We start from the raw sequence: 22,669 nt of genomic DNA, 5'->3' as shown, positions 1-22,669 counted from the left end.
GCATATCATTTGGAATAATTTTTCAAATTCAAAAGGCTCAGAAATCTCACTCACAATTCTGCTCTCCATTTGTTATAACTTAAGCTGTTCTTTATTTTTTTAAAAGATTTATTTTATTTATGCATACAAGAACTGGGGTACAGGCCAGAGGTGTTGGGGATGAGAGGATTCACCAGAGACAGAGCAGGGAACAGAACAGGCAGACTGACTGAAATACACTGCTGAGGGGAGCAGCGGGCGAGACAGGAGAAGTCTGCTGCGCCATGCGGGTTGCTCCCTGGCTGGGAATTGAACTCGTGCTGCGGTGGCCGCAGTGAGCTTCATAGGTTGCGTCTTAATCCCTTGCGCTACCAGGTTGGCCCCTTAAGCTGCTGTTTAGAGGAAAAGTCTGTTATCATCAGGATATGGTGGGCTGGGCTTTGGAAAACCCATTTGGTCCTCAGCCTTTCCAGATTCCTGCTTTCTTCATGCCCAGCCAACAGCACCAACACAACCAAGGCTTCAGCCCTGATTCTCCCATGCCCAGGGAACCAGAGCCTGAGTTCCAGGCAAGTTCTGGGGAAGAGAGGGTGCTGACCAGGGAATATTGTGGGAGGATCGAGAACTCTTCCTCTTCACAAGAAAAAAAAAAAAAAGAACTTTGTCTCCACCATCACCTAGAAAGTTCCTAGGGAGGTTTGGGGGATGTAGGCTGGGGGTGGCCTGGGGCAAGGGATGGCAAACACATTCGTGGGAAGGAAGTAGGAGGGGCAAAATCTAGAGATGGGAGGAGTCAGGAATCAGGGAAATCAGCCAGTTGACAAGATCAAATTCCTCTAGGGTGAACTCTGAGACAGGTTCTCTGAGGTCTGAGACACAGGAGGCCCGGCCCGCCTGAGGAAGAGACAGAGATCCAAGAAGACACAGCCTACCCCCAGCCGGGTCCTCTGGGAAAGACCAGCAAGCAGCAGCTCCCCAACCAAACTGCCTGCCCTTCCTTTGACCCTCAGTGCCTGCCCAGGAGTCTGAGAGGGAGAAGACAATGGAGCCAGACAGGATTCCGATAAAGCTTGACCCCAGGTGAGTGAGGGCAGCAAGCCCTGAGCCAAGAGCCAGTTACAAACAGCAGTGGCCTCTCTCTCTCTCTGGCCTGTCTCTCACCGACCCATGGCCCTTTGGCTCCCAGCACCCAGCATGAGACAAGACTGATAACAGTCTGGCTGTCCCCCAGGTTCTCTAGGACAGTGTGGGGCTGGGCAAGTACATAATCCCTCAGAGCTTTGGCTTTGCCCTCCCCAGCCCCTCCACCACCGACTTGGAGGGAGAAAGATCCCAGGTGGGGACCGTGGAGGCATTCACAGAACCTGGACCAGCCAGGGACCCATCCTTGATGCTAAGGGTCCTTTCTTTTTCTGAGACCCTACTCTTTCTCTTTAGCCAGTCCCCTAATGGGGATGGAGGGCACCACAGCCACACCCACCCCGGGCTAGGTGGTGGCCTGCCTTACACACAGACCTGAGTCAGTTTTCTAATCCCGCTAAGATTAACAAGGTATTGAAGGGAAATGGAGAAGCTCTCCAAATCCAGGAGTGATTGAGTAGCCTCCCCCACCTTCCCGATTTTTTTTTTTAAAGATTCATTTATTTATTTATACAAGCACTGGGTACAGTCAGAAGCGCGGGAGGGTGAGAGAATTCACCAGAGCCAGAGCGGGGAGCAGAGCAGGCAGACTGACGAAGACACGGCAGAGGGGAGCAGCGGGCGGCAGGAGAGGTCTGTCGCGCCATGTGGGACCCTCACCCAGCGGCCGGGGATTGAACAGGCAATGCAGAGGCTGTGGGCAGCTTCTCAGCCCAGCGCTCAACCGCTGCGCCGCCAGGGGAGGCCCTGTCCATATTTTGAACAGAGTCTGGTGTCTCTCCAGGTACACAGCAGAGCTTCTGGAGGTACTGAAAACCAATTACGGCATCCCTGCTGACTGCTACTCTCACCCTCCCACTGCAGCCCAACTTCTGAGAGGTGAGTCAGGGACACTCCCCTAGAGGGAGCTGAAAGGTGGAAATGAGAACCCCAGTGGGAAGTCAGAGCCCTGGCAGGTGCTGAGGAGTGATCCTGGCTGCAGCTGGGGAGCCTGGAAGGAATGCTGGCCCAGGTCTCTTGAGGAAAAGGCCTGGAAAAAAGTAACTTCTCCAAGAGTCAATAGGGCAAAGGAGGGGCATGACAACCAATCCCAGGAGGCAAAATGGCAAACTGAGCCTCCCACATATCCTAACCTCAAAGTTCATTCAAACTGGGAACTCTGGCCTGGAGGGTTTTTTTTTCCCAGACCCAAGGATCTAAAAAATCTTGAATCCAGGGATTTAAGATGGTACCCAAATGATCCAAGTCCCACAGACTCCCCACAGCCAACTAGGGAAGGGCCTGGATCACTCCAGACAGGTGGTTATTATGAATAATGCTTTTAAAATTTAGGTGAATCTGTAAAAGCATTCAGACCGTGTTGGCTAACTGCATCCTATTGCTGAATGCTTTTGAAAGAGATGGGACCCTGTTTATTTCTGGACACCTAAAACACTGACAATCAAATGACCCTAACTAGCATCTTTATAGCAAATGTGGCTCACATCCACATTTCATTTTGTTTTCCTTTTGTGATTAATTCTCTTCTAGACTTTGATAACTAGGAGGCTAACTAGATGTCAGCCTCCTTCCTGACGTCTCCTCAGGGAGTAAGCTCTTTCCAATCAGCAGTATGCATTAGGAGGCAGATATGGGCATGTTCCTGAGCAAATGTTCAGCCTCCTTTCAGATAGTGAATCAGAGCTAATGCCAACTGCCCAAGAGTCTAGTGAGGGCTTGTTGTCACTTTGTGATTCATGCCAGTTGGTAGTTGCTACTTGCAGCTCCAAAAACTTCTTGTTCAGAGTGCAGCTGGTGGTGAGAGTCTTCTGTTGTACCCCTGGTGGTTACCCAGAGGCAATTTTTCCCTCGGGTGTCTCTAGCTAATATTTAGTGACAGCTCCAGTTGCCACAGCTAGAGAATGTTCCTAGTATCTAGTGGGTAGAGGCCAAGGATGTTGCCAAACATCCTATAGTGTACAGGAAAGCTCCCTACAACTGAAAATTATATGGGCCAAAGTATCAATAACGCTGAGATTGAGAACCTTGCCTTATACAGTAAAAATGGTTCTCATATGGTTTTGTTACAAAATGTGCAAGTAGAAGCACTAACATTCTGTGGCTGGTAGTTGGACCCACTACCAGCCAGGTGTTTCAGGAGGACTTGTCAGAATGGGTAGCAATTGGAGAGCAGAGAGCAGACAGTAGTCACTGCTGGGGTACACATGGAGATAGAATGAGCAGGCAGGTCCTCCTGACTCTGAGGGCCTCCATCTGGCAGGATCTAAGTTTCCTGGTGAGGGCTGGGCAGGTAAGGTGGGGCCTGATGAGTTCAGGCAGAGGAGTTACACTTTTTCCAGCAGACGGAAGGAGCAGCAAGAGCTGTGAGATGGAAGGGGCTGGATAGTGCTTCAGGATCATTAATCAGTAATCAAAATAGGTTTCCAGGAAGAAAAGCCTTAAGAAACAGAAATACAAATTGAAGGTTACTGCTGCAAACCCAGCATGAGGGACAAGCATCTGAGCTAGGACAGTCAGGGAGCGTAAGGGAAGAGTTGGAGAACACAGTTCCATGCAAAGAAAGAGCAGATGGTCTGGTAAATACCAGACATTGTAGGTGAATGGAAACACAGACACTGATGATGTTCTGGGGGTGTGGGCAATAGTGAGAACACAGACACAAAGAGGATAGTCAGGAGGAGGGACCCATTAGATGCTGCAGAGAACCCCTTTCCTCCTTCATCTGTAAACTTGGTTGTTCTCTAAAGGCCATTTAAGAAAGAATTACTGCAAAAGAACTATTAAATTTTTTAATAATCTGCTTTTGAAATGCTTTTCCTATTATTGCAATTATGCTCCCTATCAGATTTTTTTTAATGGACTGACCCAAGCATTTATACAGAAGAATGATTGGCCAAGAGAAGCCAAGACTATTTTGAAAGAACATAGGAGGGCAGCAGCTCTAAGAGAAATTTAAGCTTATAATAAGACTAAGTAAAAAGGGGGGTAATAACTGCAAGGGGCAGTAGAAAGTAGACAAATGGGACAGACAAGTAGAAAAACAGAGCAAAATGGAGAATCAGAAACAGCTCTTTGCCCACACGGGGGACTTGTTCTCTGAAAGGATGCTGTCCATAAACGTGGGGCAGGATGGACCCTTCAGGAAGTAATGCCAGGCAATTGCTTGCCCCTATGGCACATAAATAAGCATGAAAATAATTCCAAAGCAGCTTTAATACAGATAGTTTAAAAACCTACCTGTAAATACAAACATTTTCTACAGAAGAAAATAAAGATCCTTTTTTGATTGAGTAGAAAATCATTTTTAAAATAAAACACAAGAAAGCACAAAATGTTCATACAGAAGACTAACTACATAAAGCAAGCTAATCTGTGCAATTAAAAACGCTATAAACAATACTAGGGGAAGAGAAATTTAAGCCTCTAATGAACAAAGCATGAGTAGTTGATAAAAGAAAAAATTACCTGACAAAAATTGGATAGAATAAATGAACTGGCAGCTCATTAAAGAGAAAATCTACCTGGACAACATACAGAAAGGTTATTTTGTTAGGAATTAGGAAACTTCAAATGAAACAATGACATAGTGTTTCACTACTATCTGATAGGCAAAAATAAAAAGGCTGCTAATCCCAAGTAATGGATAATTTGAGGGGAACTGTGACACTCTCATAGACTGCTGATGGGAGGGGAAAATGGTACATTCACTTTGGAGAGTCATCACATATCCATCAGTCAGAAGATTTCCATCTGCTATTACACAACCTAGCAATGCTAATTCTAGGCATATGTCCTAAAGGAACTCTCTGATGGGTGCCAGGGAGACTTGTTCAGTAATACCTGTTGCAGCTTTCATTTGTCATGTGAAAATAATAAAAATCATGAAAAGCATATTGGGCTGAAAGGATTTTGAATGCCATTTATATGGATTTTTTAAATGTAAAGCAATGAAATATGTTGAACATGTACATAATTTACAAAAAATTAAAACATAAATGGGAAAGAGATTCACCATCTTCAGAACAGCAGTTGTTTCTGGAGGTAGGAGTAGAGAAGGGACAAGGATTGGAAGGTAATGTTTTATTTCTCTAAAAACAATTTTTGAAGCAAAATTGGCAATGTTGTATTTAATACTTTAAAATGGGTCTATTTATATTTGCTCTATTATTCTCTTTACTTTTGACATATTTTATATTTACAATATAATTATTTAAAAAGGTTTTAAAGGGCAGTGATGAAATCTTAGATAAAAAGGCAGAATACAACATTTTACAGTATGATTGCCATAATATAAAGTGTATGCACTTTAACCAGGATATTTTTTCAAAGCTCCTTTTTATTGAGCAAATACTAAATGCCAGGTAATGTGTAAAGAGATTTAATCAGAGGATAAATAACATTTCCAAGGTCAAAGAACAAGCCAAATATAATTTTCTGTTGAACCCAAGTGTCTCTTACTACAGAGCCTATGTTCTTAACTTCCACAGAAACAGAAATATAAGAACGGAGGATACCAGGAGGCGTGTAATAATTGTTTGGGAACTAGCTAGATTTATAGATGATATCACTTTTTCCAAAATTTTAATGTTCTAATATTTGCATTACTTTAAAAATTAATCATTATTTCAGAGAAATTAAAACACAAATGGGAATGAGATTCACCAGCTTCAGAATAGCAGTTGTCCCTGGAGGTGGAGGTAGAGAAGGGACAAAAGAATTGGTAAGGGCCTCCCCAGTGGCGTAGCGCTTGAGCGCTGGGTTGCGAAGCTGCCCGCAGCCTCTGCAGCGCCGGTTCGTTCCCCGGCTGCTCCCCGGCCACCAGAGGAGGGTTCCACATGGTGCGCAGACCTCTCCTGCCGCCCGCTGCTCCCCTCAGCAGTGTACTTCGGTCCTTCTGCCTGCTCTGCTCCCTGCTCTGGCTCTGGTGAATTCTCTCACCCTCCCGCGCTTCTGACTGTACCCAGTGCTTGTATAAATAAATAAAAATAAATCTTAAAAAAAAAAAAATTGGTAAGACGTCATTTCAGAGAATGGGAAATTTGCTAGTTGTTTTAGGTATAAGTGTATTAAAAATGGTCAGACAAGCTTATCCCAAAGTGTGTTCCTTTGAATACTAATTCCAAGCAGTGCTTCCTGAAACAGTCTGTAAAAAATAACTGTATTCCAGAACTTCCTTTTGGAAATTAACAATGTAAATTAGATTTAAAGCTTCAATATGCTCTGTAGGAAAGAAGGCTGTTTACAGGTGATACGGTGGTGGGAAAACTACAGGGACTATACCTGAAGGGAGAAATCAAATACTCTCCAAAAATTAACAACAATGTAAGAAGATAAATACAAAAAAATTTTTAAAAGAGAAGGCATTTCCAAAAATCCTTGGCCACAGAACACTTTGTCCCATTGTATCTTTTTATTTTATAATTTTCTTTTATTGTCTTGACCATTTTTAAGAGAGCTGCAAGTTATTTTTTTTTCAAGATTAATTTTATTTATTTATACAAGCACTGGGTACAGTCAGAAGCATGGGAGGGTGAGAGAATTCACCAGAGCCAGAGTGGGGAGCAGAGCAGGCAGAAGGACCGAAGTACACTGCTGAGGGGAGCAGCGGGCGGCAGTCTGCGCGCCATGTGGGACCCTCCTCCGGGGGCCGGGGAACAGCCAGGGATCGAACCAGCGCTGCAGAGGCTGTGGGCGAGCTTCACAACCCAGCGCTCTACCGCTGCGCCACCGGAGAGGCCCCCATTGTATCTTTTAAGATGCAGAAAAATAAGAGAGAGACAGTCTTCTAAGTAGATAAATGAGTTTGTTGGCGAGCAGTCAATGGTTGGATAGATGCCATAGATGCTGACAAACCTCTCAACCTTTGCACTGTGCAAGTAAATAAAAGAGCGTCCAAGTATAAGAACTAGACTTTCAAAGCCGGTGGTTACAAGAAACTGCAAGCAGTTCTGTGTTAAACACCCTCATAAACTTAAACAACCTTTCAGAGCAGCATTTAATTGTTTCTATCATGCCACAGTCCCTCCTATATTTGCAGGAACACAAGTGAAGAGTCAGAGTATTGTGTACGAGGGTTATCTGCATAGGTGTGGAGTCAGGAACCCCTAGGTTTAAATCCCAGCTCCTTCACTTCCACACTGTGTGACCATGGACTAGGTGCTTAAGTCTCTAAGTCTAGCATCCTGAAAAAGTTTGTAAAATAGAAATGATAAAATAAGAAATTTTGGGGGGCCTCCCCGGTGGCGCAGCAGTTGAGCGCTGGGTTGCGAAGCTGCCCGCGGCCTCTGCGGCGCCAGTTCGATCCCCGGCTGCTTCCCGGCCACCGGAGGAGGGTCCCACATGGCGCGCAGACCTCTCCTGCCGCCCGCTGCTCCCCTCAGCAGTGTACTTCGGTCCTTCTGCCTGTTCTGCTCCCCGCTCTGGCTCTGGTGGATTCTCTCACCCTCCCGCGCTTCTGACTGTACCCAGTGCTTGTATAAACAAAACAAACAAATAAATAAATAAATAAAAGACTGACACTTAAAAAAAAAAAAAAAAAAAAGAAATTTTGGGGGGTTCTTTCTTAAAACAGTTGGTAAGACAGTTACTGTCCCAAGCATGACGGCCTGACCAAGTGCCATGGAGCTTACACTAGGGTGAGGGGACAGACAGTAGATAATGTTAACCTCCGTGTGTGTGTGTGTGTGTGTGTGTGTGTGTCCAAGGTGACTGCAACATCACACAAGATCCTTAGGGGATGCTGGCTGTGCAGGAGCATCAGAGCTGAGTTCTGGGGAGCAGCCAGCCACTTGGAGCTTCTGCAGATAAGCTAAACAAGCAGAAGCCAAGTATAAAGTTCTGGTGGTAGAAAAGGTCATGTGGTTGTTGAAGGAATGAAGGTGTGGTAGGGAAATCCTAAACCTCTATAAACAGAACAACTGAGTTGCAGTGATTGAGTTTGGAGAACACTGGGCGTGGGAGAAGATGAGCAATCAGCAGAGGAGATGTACGGTCAAGGCCAGGAGGGGAACCAGGAGTGTGGTTCTGGGAGTCGAGGCAAGAGAAGTTTTCAAGGACGAAATAGTCAAGGACAGTGAAGACTGGGAAAGGGTTTGGCCTCCACTTGCAAAAGGCTGGTTTCCTCCCCTGGCTCCCTATAAACTGATAAGGACAAGAGTCAATAGGGATGTGGGGATACTGAGGCAAGGAGGGTCTTCAATAGTGACCCCCTCCTAACAATTTTTCTTAGTATCTCTCTTTTAATATTTAGTATTTTCAGAAATGATTTTTTAAATGTTTTTATTTCATTAAATGTTTTTGTTTTATCAAAGTAATACATGAATTCCTAGGAGTGGAATTGTTGGGTCATATGGAAACTCCATTTTTAGTAGTTTGAGAATCCTCCTCACAGCTTTCCATAGTGGTTGGACCAGTTTGCACTCCCACCAGCAATGTAGAAGAGTTCCTTTTTCTCCACATCCTTGCCAACATTTGTTTCCTGTTTTTTTAATATGTGCCATTCTTGCTGGTATAAGGTGACATCTCATTGTGGTTTTGATTTGCATTTAAAAATTCATAATAGGGGCCTCCCCAGTGGCGCAGCGGTTGAGCGCTGGGTTGCGAGGCTGCCCGCAGCCTCTGCAGTGCTGGTTCGATCCCCGGCTGCTCCCCGGCCACCGGAGGAGGGTCCCACATGGCGCGCAGGCCTCGCCTGCCACCCGCTGCTCCCCTCAGCAGTGCACTTTGGTCCTTCTGCCTGCTCTGCTCCAGCTCTGACTCTGGTGAATTCTCTCACCCTCCCGTGCTTCTAACTGTACCCAGTGCTTGTATAAATAAATAAATAAATAAATAAATAAATAAATAAATAAATCTTTTAAAAAATTCATAATAGTAAAAAATTAATACATGAAGATGGTCAAAAATTCAAATAGCATAAAAGGGCTACCAATGAAAATCAGTGCCCTGCCTTATCCATTCCCATTTCTGATTTTTATCCTCCTTTTTTAGCTGGTGATCATATTAATAGTTACCTTCAACTGAATAAACAAACCCCATTATTTTCTGGGGCAATAACTATTTAGATCTTTTCTTTGAAGAAATTGTGTACTAATCCACATTCTTTATATATTATAGATGTGAATATTTTTTGTTGGATATCTATATTGCAAATATCTTCCAATCTGACCTTGCTTTTTTCGTTCTCTTAATGATTTCTTTTGATAAATGAAAATTCTTATTTTTAAGGAGGTCTAATTTACCAGTTTTTTTTATGACTACTCTTCTTTGTCCTATTTTTAAACATCTTTGCCTATCTCAAAGTCATGAAGATAAACTTCTCTATTTTCTCCTAAAAATTTACTGTTTTAATTTTCACATTTAAGTATTTTGGCATGATGTGAGAGAGGGGGTCAGTTTTCTTTTTTATCCTCTTTAAGGATATTCAATTAACCTCGCACACTTAATTGAAAAAAAAAATCCTTTCCTCATAAGTTGTACTGGAGCCTTTGTCATAAATCAGATGGCCATATATGTACAAGTCTGTTAATATGTCTTCTTAAAATATTATTACACACACCAAAAAAACCCCACCAAAAATATTATTACAATCTTTACAAAGATTTTTTTATGGTGTACATAATTTTTTCAAGCCTGCATAATATTTTATAGGGTTGTTTACCTATTCCAATGTTGTTGGGCATTTACATTGTTTTTAATATAGGCCTGCTAGTCAATAATACCACAAAAATTATCTTTCACCAGAATAATATCATTGTTATTTTGCTCTTTTCTGACCATGAGGTAGGTAAACTATTTCCACACATGTCCTGAATATTAGTATCATTATCCCAATTGCAGGGCCTTCTGTTTTTGTTACCAACTTCTTTCTGTAATAAACATCTTAAACTTGAGTACACATTTGCTGCCTGATTTCTTTTAACATTCAGCAATATTAAACTCTTTATATCGAATTTGAGTCACTCTCTGTGATTTCTTAATTGCTTAGGAGCAAAAAGCTTAGGAAGTTCTTCTTGCTCCAAAGTCTTGATTAAAAGACAATTCTCCCTTTTTTAATTTCTCTGATTTTTTTCCCTACTTGATTTTTGAAGACTTATCTCTTTCCATGTCCGGAAATATGGGAAATTTTTTGATATATTTTATATATTTCTCCATAATTTTAAATATCCATTTTTTTGAAGATGAAATTTTGCCATTTACAACAACATGAATTGAACTGAAGGGAATTATGCTAAGTAAAATAACTCAGAACAAGAAAGACAAATATTGAATGATCTCACTCACTTATGGAATGTAAAGAAACAAAGCAAAGGGACAAAACTGAACCAAAATAAACTAGAAATCTGACTGCAGGACTGAGGCAACCAGAGGGAGAGAGCAAGGGGTGAGCAGCCAAGGGGGAAGGGGACCCAATGGATTATTGGTGTCTTGGTGGTAGACATGGTGTGGGAACATCTGAAGAGGTGTTACCTATACCCTTAAGTCTTTACAATGTTTCCTCAATAAAACAAAAAATTTTAACATTTTTAAATTTAAAAAAATTTAAATGAATGCATTTCTGCTGCATAAGGGTAAAATTGTGTAAAAAAAAATCCTTTGTGATATTTATATTTTAAAAGTTTCAAGGAGGAGGGCCTCTCTGGTGGCGCAGGCGGCTGAGCACCACACTGTGGAGCTGTCCACAGTCTCTGCAGTGCGGGTTCGATCCCAGTCGGCTGGGGAGAAACCCACATGGCACAGCAGACCTCTCCTGTCGCGCCCGCTGCTCCCCTCAGCAGTGCATTTCAGTCAGTCTGCCTGTTCTGTTCCCTGCTCTGTCTCTGGAGAATCCTCTCACCCTCCCGTGCATCTGGCCTGTACCCCTGTTCTTGTATAAATAAATAAATATTAAAAGAAAATTTCAAGGAGGAATAAATCCTTAATAAAGACTGCAACTAGTTTTTTAATATTCAGAATGTGCAGGACCCACTGGAGCAGTATCTGGAGAGGTTAATGAGAGGCAACAGAGCTAAATAGCACCAGCAATGCCACATTAGCAATTCAATCACTTAGAGGGCTGTATCATAACCAAGGGAGGAGTGGGTAGGAGAAAGAAAAAAATTGCATAACCCTGTCTTTTGTAGTCTGTGACAGGAAGGAAAAGTTTACCACTGACTTAATAGGTCCAGTTTGAGAGCTGGAATCCCAGGCCACCTTCCCCATGCCAGTTCCTCTAGATTGGTCATTAGACCCAGTTATGGTCAGAGGTAAGGGGTCCCCTGAGATAAAATACACAAAAAGTGTAAAAAACATGTGCCTTTAAATAAGAGCAACCTAGCTCAACGTGATAGTTTGACAAATTCACCTTTGTCCTGGTTGTTCCTTGATGACCCAGATGACATCAATTCAAGTCTTTACTGAACGGAGGTCTCTTTCCTGGTTTTGCTTTCAGCAGTAATGTCTCCCTCATTGAGCTGCCTGCAGTCATCAAAACATAGGTCATACTAGTCAATACATTCTTCATCCTTTACTACCAAAGTGGACTGGTCTCTGACAGCCTTCCTCTCCTCCTTCCCTCATCGAGCCAGTCAGGAGGTGGAAAGGAGAGGGTGTGCCAATTAGGAAAGAGTCTCAGATAAATGAGGGATCCAGCTTAGTCACTAAATACACAGAACCCTTTGTTTAAATCTTATTTTTGCATTGAGGAATCATGTGTTCAGAAACATGTTGTGACTATTTTTGCCTTTAGCAATGGTGAGGCCAGAACTGCTTCATCAGTGTCAAAATCTTTGTTATCCTCTGTCCACTATCATCAGGTGAGCTTGTTCAAAAAGCTGATCGGGGCCTATCCGGCAACCAAAGAAGCAGTACCTCGGAGGGTAGGGCTTGAACAGGTATTTTTTAACAACTTCCCAAATGGCTGCAATAAACACTAATGAGAACTACTGAACCACATTTAATGTAAGATTATGTGTGAGGCCAACATGGGTCAAATGTCCTTGGAGTCTTTATTTGTACCATTTCTCTTTTGTCCTTTCCTATTGCTCTTTCTAATAATGTCCCAGTTTCATGACACAATTTTTGAAATCAAATTTAAACATCTCTAAAGTATACCATAATTACATTCTGCTTCAATTATAATGTTAATTGATCCACTGTATCTGTTAGCATTAACACCTGGCATTGGATGCAGACGTGAATGTGCCTTGCTAACCTCTTAATATAAAAATTTTGTTAATTATGCAAAAACCTATTTGATATCTATACCCTGGTTCAAGAAAGCCTTACTATACCTAGAACAATTTGGTCTAGTTTCCCATCCAGCAGATTAACTGTTTCTTAGCCATATATTGGATACTCAAGGATTAGGGAAAAAAACATTCTTCTGCATAGACGAGGATCTAAAGCAGTAACAGGAAAGCAATTTAAGTGAGGATCTAAGTGAGGAAGCCCACATCCTCTCCCCACAGTTCCGACCTTCAGCTCACTGGAATCTGCCTTCTCTTTCCACTCTAGCATTGACCCCTGTGGAACTAGGCCTCACAGTCCTCCTGACCTTGCTTACTCTTGGCTCTGTTGCCATCTACATCGAGGATGCTGTCTACCTGTACAAGAACACCCTTTGTCCCATCAAGAGAAGGACTCTGCTCTGGAGTAGCTCCGCTCCCACGGTGAGGGCTTTGTAGCTTCCTTTTGGGAGGGACTGAAGAAGAGGCAGGGACCCTTTTGATAATTCCTCAAAACTCAGCAGCTCAAGTCTGCAAGGGCTGCCTGCCTCTACTTTAGTCGGGGACTTGTAATCGGATCTTCATTTGCAGTGAGGATCCCATGCTTAGAAGGCCAACAGCAGTAGGATGGGGTGTGAGATTCTTAGAGCCACAGAGATAGCTGGAGAACTTTCTCAGCCTACCAGCAACCACACTCACTAGTTCCCTTCCACAGAGGTGATGTTAAAAGTAAAATTCCTTTTTGTACAGGTAGAGCATGGGTCTGAAGAATATAAGGAAAGACTTTTTTTCCCCACAAGGTCATACATAGCTATACTCTTTATGTTGTAGGGCTTTTTAATTCATTGCCTAGTCTTTGGCTTACTCCCAGACATAAGATTGAACTTGTTTCTTTTGGTGATCCCTGCATGTCTGTTTGGATTGGAGAGTGGACCCCTTAATGTCCTTTCTTGACAGATGATATCTGCCTGGGCCATCTCAAGACAAAGATGCTCTAATAAAGGAAAGATTGCATCTTGATCCGTTTACTCCTAAGGAAGAACTTAACTACTCCTAGCCCATGAACATAGAATGAAACACTTCAAGACTCAAAGGGACTTACTTTAATTCTAGAAATAGAAGGAACTGACTGCTGAATTTTTTAAAATTTAGTGAATGCATTTAATTAGATCCTCCCCTCCCCCAGTCAGTCACTTTTAAGTAAAGGTGCCTCCGATGTTTAGGTTTGCTTCCCTGAGCCCTTGCTACAGTGTCAAGAGGGTGACTGCAAAGTCTTAGTTCCTTGCCCAACCAGCTTCTTCTTCCTCTACAAGTAGGTACTGTCTGTGTTCTGCTGCTTTGGTCTGTGGATCCCTCGCTCCCTCACACTGGTGGATATGGCCATAATCTCGTGAGTGTCCTGCCTGCCCTGCCTATGGGCTATGTATCCTTCTAGGGTTCTTTTTTGCTCCCTGTTTACCTAGGAATCCAGAGTTTACATCTTCTTTTATTCCCCATCCCTTCCATAAATCCAGTAAACCAACTGATCACAAATCTAACCCTTCCTAACTTATGCTAATCCAAGACTCTTGAACTTCAAATTCTGCTCAGAGAGTGCTTTATTTTGGCACGTTTCCAAGGCCAGAAATTCCCCTTTCTAGCCCCTGGACCTTGTCTTCTCTCCCTCCTCTTCGGTCACACATACAAATGCCTACTCCCTCCAGTGATCCCTTTTGTAAGCCTCACTTCTCCCTGCTCTTTGGCAGCAAAGGGATGTCCCCTCAGCAGGCCGCCACCTCCCCTCTCTGTACTCCCTGGACCACCTGTCCTTCCACCCCAGGTGTTATTCAGTGTACTTTTACCTGCTGATGCTGGTCATGGTGGAAGGCTTTGGTGGGAAGGAGGCAGTAATGAGGACATTGAAGGACACCCCAATGGCAGTCCAAACAGGCCCCTGCTGTTGCTGCTGCCCCTGTTGCCCGCGTCTTCACCTAACCAGGTAAGGCAGAAGAAGCATCCTTGAGGACAGTTTATCCTCTTCCTGCACACTCTCCCAAGAGCCTTTGCTGGCTTTCTCAGCCCTGTTTCAAGCCTCCTGAAGCAGGACATCTAGGATGCCCCCCATAAAGAGGCAAGCAAAGGAAGAATTCAAAAGTTCCCATCATTTAAGTTCACTGCTCCCTAAAATCACACAGAGCAAAATGGACTTTGGGCCATTTACTTGTCCTTTCTAGTAATGACATTGGGTCAGTACTTTAATAGTTCTTGCTCAAAAGGCAGCATTCTGATCTGGTAGTAAGTGGAGGCAAGGAGAGTTTTCAATACTCTTCACATTCTGGCTTCTTCCTATGTCCCCATTCACTTAGCCATTTTGGCTACTATGATGGCAGCCAAGTCTCTGCCAGGAGCCCAGGGAGGAAGCTGGGAAGTCTTTTCGGGATGGGTAGTTTGTGGAGCCACATTCCTTATCCCTCTTCTCTCCTCAGGAAGAAGCTTCAGCTGCTGATGTTGGGCCCGTTCCAGTATGCCTTCCTCCGGATAACGATGGGCCTAGTGGGCCTGTTTCTCACCCCTGATGGCATCTATGACCCAGCAGATGTAAGCCAGGAAGGGGGCAACAAACACTCATTTAGTACCTTTGAGCTCTAGAAAGTGTGGCTGGAGTCAGCAGTCCCTGACACAGGGCAGGGTGGTTGTGGTAAAGCTCAGAGACTTGGTGCTTAGAGAGAAAGGAAACTAGAATAAGCCAAAGCCTTACGGCTTTTCTTTTTTTTTTTTTTTTAAATTACCTTTCCACCATGGGAGAGGAGAAATAAAGGAAGAAAAAAGAACTTGCCTCCTTTACTAACTACTTTCTGGTCTATCACCAGATTTCTGAGAAAAGCACAGCTCTGTGGATCAACACAGTCCTTGGAGTGTCCACCCTGTTGGCTCTCTGGGCCCTGGGCATCGTTTTCCGTCAAGCCAGGCTGCACCTGGGTGAGCAGAACATAAAAGCCAAATTTGCTCTGTTCCAGGTAACTATACCCTTGGAAAGGGGAAAAAAAATAATAAAGATATAAATAATTGGGAGATGAGACTAATAAAGAACAAAAAACCTGGGAATCTTCTTTGTAAACCTCAGTTTTCCTGTGAGAATTAGAAAAGGAACTCTGTCCCTTCAATGTTTTTGCTTTTTTGTGTTATGGTAGTTTCCTAGGGCTGCTGTAACAAAATATCAAGCTTGGTATAGTTTAAAACAACAAAAATTTATTGTTGCACAGTTCTAGCGGCAAGAAGTCTGAAATCAGGTCATCAGTGGGGCCAGTCTTTCTCTGAACCTGTAGGAGAGAATTCTTGCTTGCCTCTTCCTGGCTCCTGGTGGCTGGCCAGACGTCCTTGGCTTGTAGCTGCATCACTCCAATTTCTGCCTCCAGTCTCACATGGCATTCTCCCCTTGTGTGCTTGTGCCTTTGTCTCTTTTCCTCTTCTTAGAAGGATACCAGCTATACTGGAATACTTCAGTATTACTTAATCTTAACTAATTATACTTAATTAGTTAACCAAAACAATGCTGCTGTTTCCAAATAAGGTCACATCTGAGGTACAAGGGGTGAGGGGGGGCGTGTGGGGGTTGGGATTTCAACATATCTTGGGAGGGGCGGATGACACAATTCAACCTATAATTCACATTTTATCAAACCTTAAATTCATCTATTTTTGTTTTTTCCTTTTACTTCCTAAAATTCTACAATCTAAATCCATCAGCAGCATCAGTATTATTACATCTACAACTATGAACTACCATGTTCTAGGCATTTTTTACACATTGTGTTTAAATTATCACAATAATCTTAGGAGTCATTATTAGTTCTCTTTTACAAATGAGGAAACTGAGAACCAGAGATGTTATAGGACTTGCTTGAAAGCACATAAAGGATAGAATTTAAGAGTAAATTAAGAGGAGAATCTGAAATGGAGAGGCAGGAAATGAAGGGCAGAAATGATCTGGGCCCTAAAAGCACTTACAGTCAGGCCCCAGGATAAGTCCTGTGATTGTCAAGCCTGTCCATGACCACTGTGAGGAATAATGGACAAGGCTCTGCCTTAAAGAGGCTGATATGTTAGGAAAGTATATTCAGGGAGGGCAAGTACTAAGACAAATGGTGCTCCCGAGGCTTTTGGACAGATAATTTCTTTTTTTCCTTCTCTTCATTGTAGTACAATATATGCAGCAAATTTTACCATTTTAAGTGTACAGTCAGTGGCATTAGGTGCATTCACATTGTCATACAATCATTACCACCATCCGTTTCTAAGACTTTTTCATTTTCCCTAATAGAAACTTTGTACCCATTGAATACTAATCCCCATCCTGCTCTATGTCCCCAGTCTCTGTTATGGTAGAGATTTTTCAAAGAGCACTTTACTAGTTAATCACCCATCATTCTAGGGAGGAATTTTAGGGACTGGAGCAAGCTGGAATGACTCTCTAATCATCTACCCTTTTCATCCATTAAGTGCTCATTAGTAGTAATGATTGAGTAGGGAAATGAAAAATGACTCCTTAATCATTTCTTATTGTTTCTTATCAGGAACTCTCATAAAATATTGGAGAGACATTGATATTGTAATTTGCCTAAAGATTTGAAAACTCCACAATGTTTAGCCAAGTGTGAGTCTCAACCCTCTACAGCTGCACAAATCTAATGGTCTGCCAAACATACAGTGGAAGGATGAGCGAGACAGTGGGTAGGCTAGCCTCTGTGCCATGGATGCTAGGCCCACCCTGCCTTCGCCTCTCTTTTGTCTGCAGGTACTCCTCATCCTATCTGCCGTGCAGCCAGCCATCCTCTCAATCTTGGCCAGTAATGGGCAGATTGCTTGTTCGCCTCCCTTTTCCTCTAAAATCAGGTCTCAAGGTGAGTAAATGAGTTCTTGTAAGTACAGGTGAGAGGAAGAGGGTCAGGGAAAAGATTGGGTCAGAATATACACAAAGGGATCTCCAAGAAATTTCAGCAGAAACTGTAGGAGATTGTGACCTCTCAAATCATACAGAGAAGAGCTGCAATCACATAGCTTGAGACTAGCCCTGAGGCCCAACCCAGGCAGCAAAGGCTTTAATCCTCAGCTCCTGGGAAAGCAACAGGTATGCTTAAGAAGCAGAAAGTCATACAGATAAAGGACATGAGGTTTAAATCTAGCTTCAGATTGCAGAAGGTCCAGATCTGGCTTGACCATTCGTCTGCTGTTAACTTATGACAACTTAATATCCATTAAGTCCTGATTTAAGAATCAATTGGAAATCAAAAGGGCTGAGTGCAATACCACCTCTAAAATTTAGCATAACTTACTTTGTATTTCACCCCACACTGCAGTGATGAGTTGCCATCTCCTCATAGTGGAGACTTTTCTGATGACTGTGCTGACTCGAATGTACTACAGAAGGAAAGACAACAAGGTTGGATATGAACCTTTCTCTTCTCCAGACTTGGATTTGAACTGCAAAGCCTGAGGTGGATGACTTGAACAATCAAAGAGACATGTACTTATTAGTCAAATACAAGATTTCACTGTCCCTCAACCTAGACAAAATAGGGAAGGATTCCATTGCCAGCAGAAGCTGCGATATTACGTTTGGCATCTACAAAGGTGAATTTATGCAAAAGTATGGAATTGTCTGGGACCTTGCCCAGGGGAGGTATTTTAGATTTTTTAATAAACAGGAAGGAGTTTGAAAAATAACTGGACACATTGTCTCTGTGGGTGCCACTGTTAGCCCTGTAAAGCTCATACACTGAAAGGTCACTGAGCTTTCCCAAAGCCAGTGTAAGGGGGAAGAGTATATGGCTGGTTGTCTGGCATAAGAACAGGAGTAGAACTCAGCCAGGCATATTAGTACCAGCTCAAAGTCTTAAAGAAACCAAGCTTCTCAGAAGCTATATCAGAAGTCACTAGGGTCCTGATGACGTTAGACCTGGGAAATCTGGACCAGCCTCCTTTTGTGGGACTACAGGTTTTGAGTCTCCTGTGTCAAACTGCAAAAGAAATTCCTTGATAATACGCTCATGGAGCTTGATTTCGAGGAGACAAAATGAGGATACAAAAGCAAAGGAACTGAGACACAGGTAAAGAACCCAAATGTATAAAACATACACACATGTATACCACACATCAAAAACACAGGAAATGAAACATTAGGTAAAACCACTTTCTTTTTATTTGGCTAAAGGACAAAAGCCAAAATAAAACTGAACGAATTAATAACTCAGACGGGAAAATGATATACTGAACACCAATTGAGGAAAAATGCCCCCTGGACACCGGCACTGGTGATATGGCTAATATTCATGCTAAAGCCAGAATTTCTTTCCAATATCTCCCCCCACTCCCCCAGGATCCTCAATACAAAACAACCCAAACTAAGTCTCTGTGTCCCAAACAGTCAGTGCTCCGAAAGAAGGTGGGGAGGGGGGGGTGGAAGCTCATTTTAAATCTAAAGGAAAACAACCTGAGTTATCCTATCACTAAACCTGGCACTTTAGTTTTCTAACCCAATCTGAGTACTAACAAAAAACTTTGGCAGAGAGAAAAATCTTACTTTTTTAAGAAAATTAACATTTAATATTATGATCCCAAGAACATGTTCTAATTATTTGGAAAAATAGAAGCTAGGGACTACTCTTTATCCCCTGACAATCTAGTCTATAAAAGAAAACAAGAGCAATCATTGTATGATTTTGAAAAATATAACCTTTAAAAATACTTACACTGGTAAGTTAAAAAAAATACCATTAGTTAAAAATATTGTTAAGGAAGATTTTTCCTATCTGTATTTGTTCAACTTCCGGTGGGAGTGTTTGCTGACAGAAAATTTAGACACTATGGCTTTAAGGTAATCAAAGTAACAGAATATAATTGATTTGCAGAGATTTTAGATATAGGATTAAAAAGGCAATGAACTCTGGAAAAACAGAAGTTACCAACAAAATCAAAATGATCTAGGAGGAGTAACTAAAGCACTTTGAAAAACCACTGTGGCACGAATACCCAGAAACTGCCTGACCAGCTAATTGTATGTTCACAAGTAAAACAATAAAAGCGTAATTCAGGTGCTGCCTAAGAAGTTATCAACAATCACAAAAGATCAAAAGTTCTCTACACCTCCCTCATATTTTTTCTTCTCTCCAGGATTTTCAACCTCCTCACATCCCTAAGCCTCAGCAAATAATGGCCTTTGGCAGTGGCTGCTGCAGTACATATGATCCATGTCTATCCCTCTACCCAGTTTTCACCTCTATCCAATGCAACTGAGTCTAGCACATGAAAAGAGCCAATTTTCTGTTCAGTCCTTCTCAAGATAATTTCTAAAATGGCACCTCCTCAGCATTAGCTATAGGGCTTCTGTCTCCTTTCTCATTGTACCCTGCAGACAGAGGCTCTTAGGTCAGTCAGCTTTTAAGGTTTTCCCACATGTGGCCTATTCAGGCTGATGCTTTGTGTGTGGGATTCAGCTCCACAGACTCAAACATTAATATTCGGAGATTAACAGATCACATGATCATGTTATATGAACCTCTAACTTCATTTAATTAGGAATAAATGATGAAATAACTTACCCCAACAGCTTCCCCCATCTACGTATTCTTATCCAGCACCTAGGATCACTTTTATTCCAAAGTATCTAGTGTCACACCATAAAAATTCTTGCTTTCAGTAAAAATTATACGAAAATATACTAGTGTTTGGATATTGAAGCAGCACAGGCTTACCAAAAAAGGTCAAGGGTTTTTTCCAAGAACATGTGCATGTGTTAGCCCTAGAAGTCTCACAGAGCTCATAAGCTGAGAGGTCATATTCTCAAGGGCAAAGCATGCCCAAAGAAGCCCACTGGCAGAGCAGAGGAGGACTGAAACACAGGGGAACCAGAGGACTGACTGCAGGGAGGAAAACCACATCCTAGACATCTCTCTTTCCAGATACACTTGGATAGCATGTGTACTTTGAGGGAACAAAAGGCGGGCTTCACTGGTGACTTCACTGCCTCTCTATACCAGGGTAATAAGAGAGAAACAGGCAGAATTCCCAGAAGGGAAACTGAGGCAGAAAAGTTAATATATGTAATCATATGAAGCTGGGCAATGCGGAAAAATAATACATTCAACTGTTTCCAAAAAATGTATTTCTAGCCAAACCAAGTAAACCAGACTTGATAATGAAAATAGCACTTCATGAAAAGTTAGAAATGTAGTTCACAAGCCATCAGGAAAAGAGGTTTCGCCCTCTCTGTCATGCTCTGTCTTTCTGGGTGATCTCAGTTTTAAGAGCCTGGGTAGACCTGCTGTGGCAGCAGGCAGTGTGATTCTAGCTTATAACCCTCAGGCAGAAGCGGCTCTACCAGACAGTGTTTAGAGAGGAGGCTATGAGATGTTCACAGGTCTAGCCAAGGGGCAGGAAAAGATAAGATGTGGTTTTCTAAGCTGAAAACACTAAAACTGCACCCCCACAAGGGGTATTTATGAATGACAGGGTGGGGCTTGGACATAAGTCATTTTCCCCTGACCAACTACTGGCTAACTGATGGATGATGATCTGCTAGGTGTAGCTGTAGGATGTTGGAGGTTTACAGTCAGCTCATGCTCAACAGCAAGTGTTAAGAGTCTGTATTCTCTGATGTGAAATCTAAGTGGTAAATCCCCCCTGGGCAACCTAACAGGGGAGGTGGGGCCAGAACCACCAGGCACATGCGGAGAGAACCTACAACTCTTATATGTGAACTTACACTTTGTGGTTGCTGGAGGAGCAGCAGAGGGAGGTCCCTGCCAACTGAAACTCTGAGGAAAAGCACCCATGGAGCAAGAACATTCTTAATAGGGCAGAGGTCAAAATAAGGCTTTTGAATGGGGGTATTTCCTTATGGTTTTGAGTCTATATTCTGTGCAAATCTCTCTAAATATTCAATATGGCTATAAGAAACATGGATCAGCAGATCATGTTTCCAACTGCAAACATTTACAAGTGCCCTTGTAAGAAGCTAGGCAACAGGCATTCAAATAGAACAGCAGACCCAGAGACTTACTCCCGGCAGGGAAATGAATCTAAACTGCCTTTGTATATGATTACTGTTCCACTCCCCTCCTCAACACAGTAATCCTGAAAATGTTCCTTCCTTTAAAGGTAGATTGCAGGAAAGACATTGAAAAGAGCTCCCAAATAAATGGGCAACAGTTTTCTGAGAAGATGAACACAGCAGAAAACCTGCAGTTGATGCCATGTGATCTGGTTCCATCCCCATCAGTGTCTTTAGAACCCCATTGGGTCCAACAAGAAACTCCTCAGGGAGTAAGAAAAGTTAGGCTCAGATCTCCTTCTCACAGCCACAGTGACACATGGCCAGCAGTACATTTAGGGGATTTATGACTGTAACTCAGCTTTTTTTTTTTAAAGGAAACCAAAATTATATTTCCCCCCAAATCACCCATGAGCATGGCTCATTGCTTGAAGGACTTGGCAAGCCAGTCTGCCTCAGAACAGAAGGCAAACACTATAGTGTATCAGGAAGAAAAGGCCTTTGGGTATTATATCACTTCCTTCTGCCCGCTCCTCAGGGGCAAAAAATTAGTTCTACTTACTACATTTGAAAGACTAATTTTTAAAAAAAAAAATTAATAAAAATGATAATTTCCCTGTCAAGATCACATGAACATAAACAGTAAAGCAAAGTCTGTGGGGAAGGTATATGGATGAAGAACAGGCTTCTAAGGTATAGTCAGCCTCCTTCTTGGTGTGGGTGGGTGACATCTCTTGGAGGATAGACTGTCTGGTCGCTTCATCCCAGGTCCTCTTGCCCCAGTTGTCTTTCCTTTGCAGCTGTTCTTAGATTTAGTGTTGGGATCACAATTTGGAATTCAACAGAGCTTCTGAAGGTGATGGGACAGAGGGAGAGGAGAAGAGAGGGCAAGAGGAATGAAAGATTAGTCTTCTTCATCCTCACTGATATCATAGGCTGCAGCCTTGTGCCTGGAGAGGTTTGCAGGGGAGGCAGGTGGGGAAGTCTTGCCAGAGAAGGGCCATCGGAAGGAGGGGGATGGGGAGCGTTCACGAGTAGGGCTGCTGCTGGGACTCTGCTTTGGACTGATGGCCTGTAGCATCCGGCCTTTGCCCTCTTTCAGCATATGTTTCTGAGGAGACCAAAAGGAAGAGTTAGAAGAAACCTAAGGGTCCTACTAAATTATCAATGAAGAACCTGAGACTTCATTGCAATATTAAAAGTAATCCAGGGCGTTCTCTGCAATATCAAAAGTAATCCAGGGCCTCCCTGGTGGCGCAGCGGTTGAGCGCTGGGTTGCGAAGCTGCCCACAGCCTCTGCAGTGCCGGTTCGATCCCCAGC

At 42.8% G+C, this 22,669-nt stretch overlaps 2 protein-coding genes across 2 annotated transcripts in view; one reads left to right on the top strand and one right to left on the bottom strand.

Moving 5' to 3' along the window:
• The first annotated feature begins 896 nt into the window (after positions 1-896).
• On the top strand, positions 897-18,005 carry SLC51A (solute carrier family 51 subunit alpha). The gene is made up of 9 exons (XM_037525364.2): positions 897-1,059; positions 1,904-1,998; positions 12,610-12,764; positions 13,637-13,710; positions 14,140-14,298; positions 14,786-14,897; positions 15,170-15,316; positions 17,095-17,200; positions 17,657-18,005. The coding sequence occupies exons 1-9, from the start codon at positions 1,022-1,024 to the stop codon at positions 17,791-17,793; spliced, it is 1,023 nt and encodes a 340-aa protein (XP_037381261.1). The 5' UTR covers positions 897-1,021; the 3' UTR covers positions 17,794-18,005.
• The window catches only part of PCYT1A (phosphate cytidylyltransferase 1A, choline), a 36,501-nt gene continuing 31,557 nt past the window's right edge, over positions 17,726-22,669 (bottom strand). Inside the window, exon 9 of the mRNA XM_037525356.2 lies at positions 17,726-22,459. Coding sequence (XP_037381253.1) covers positions 22,253-22,459 — 207 coding nt within the window. The 3' untranslated portion in view covers positions 17,726-22,252. The remainder of the gene's footprint in view (positions 22,460-22,669) is intronic.

Source organism: Talpa occidentalis, unplaced genomic scaffold (genome assembly GCF_014898055.3).
Source record: "Talpa occidentalis isolate TD23 unplaced genomic scaffold, MPIMG_talOcc4v2.1 talOcc4.4, whole genome shotgun sequence".
Classification (NCBI taxonomy): Eukaryota; Metazoa; Chordata; class Mammalia; order Eulipotyphla; family Talpidae; genus Talpa; species Talpa occidentalis.
Note: the sequence above shows the minus strand (reverse complement) of the source record. Positions and strands in the feature narration are given on the sequence as shown.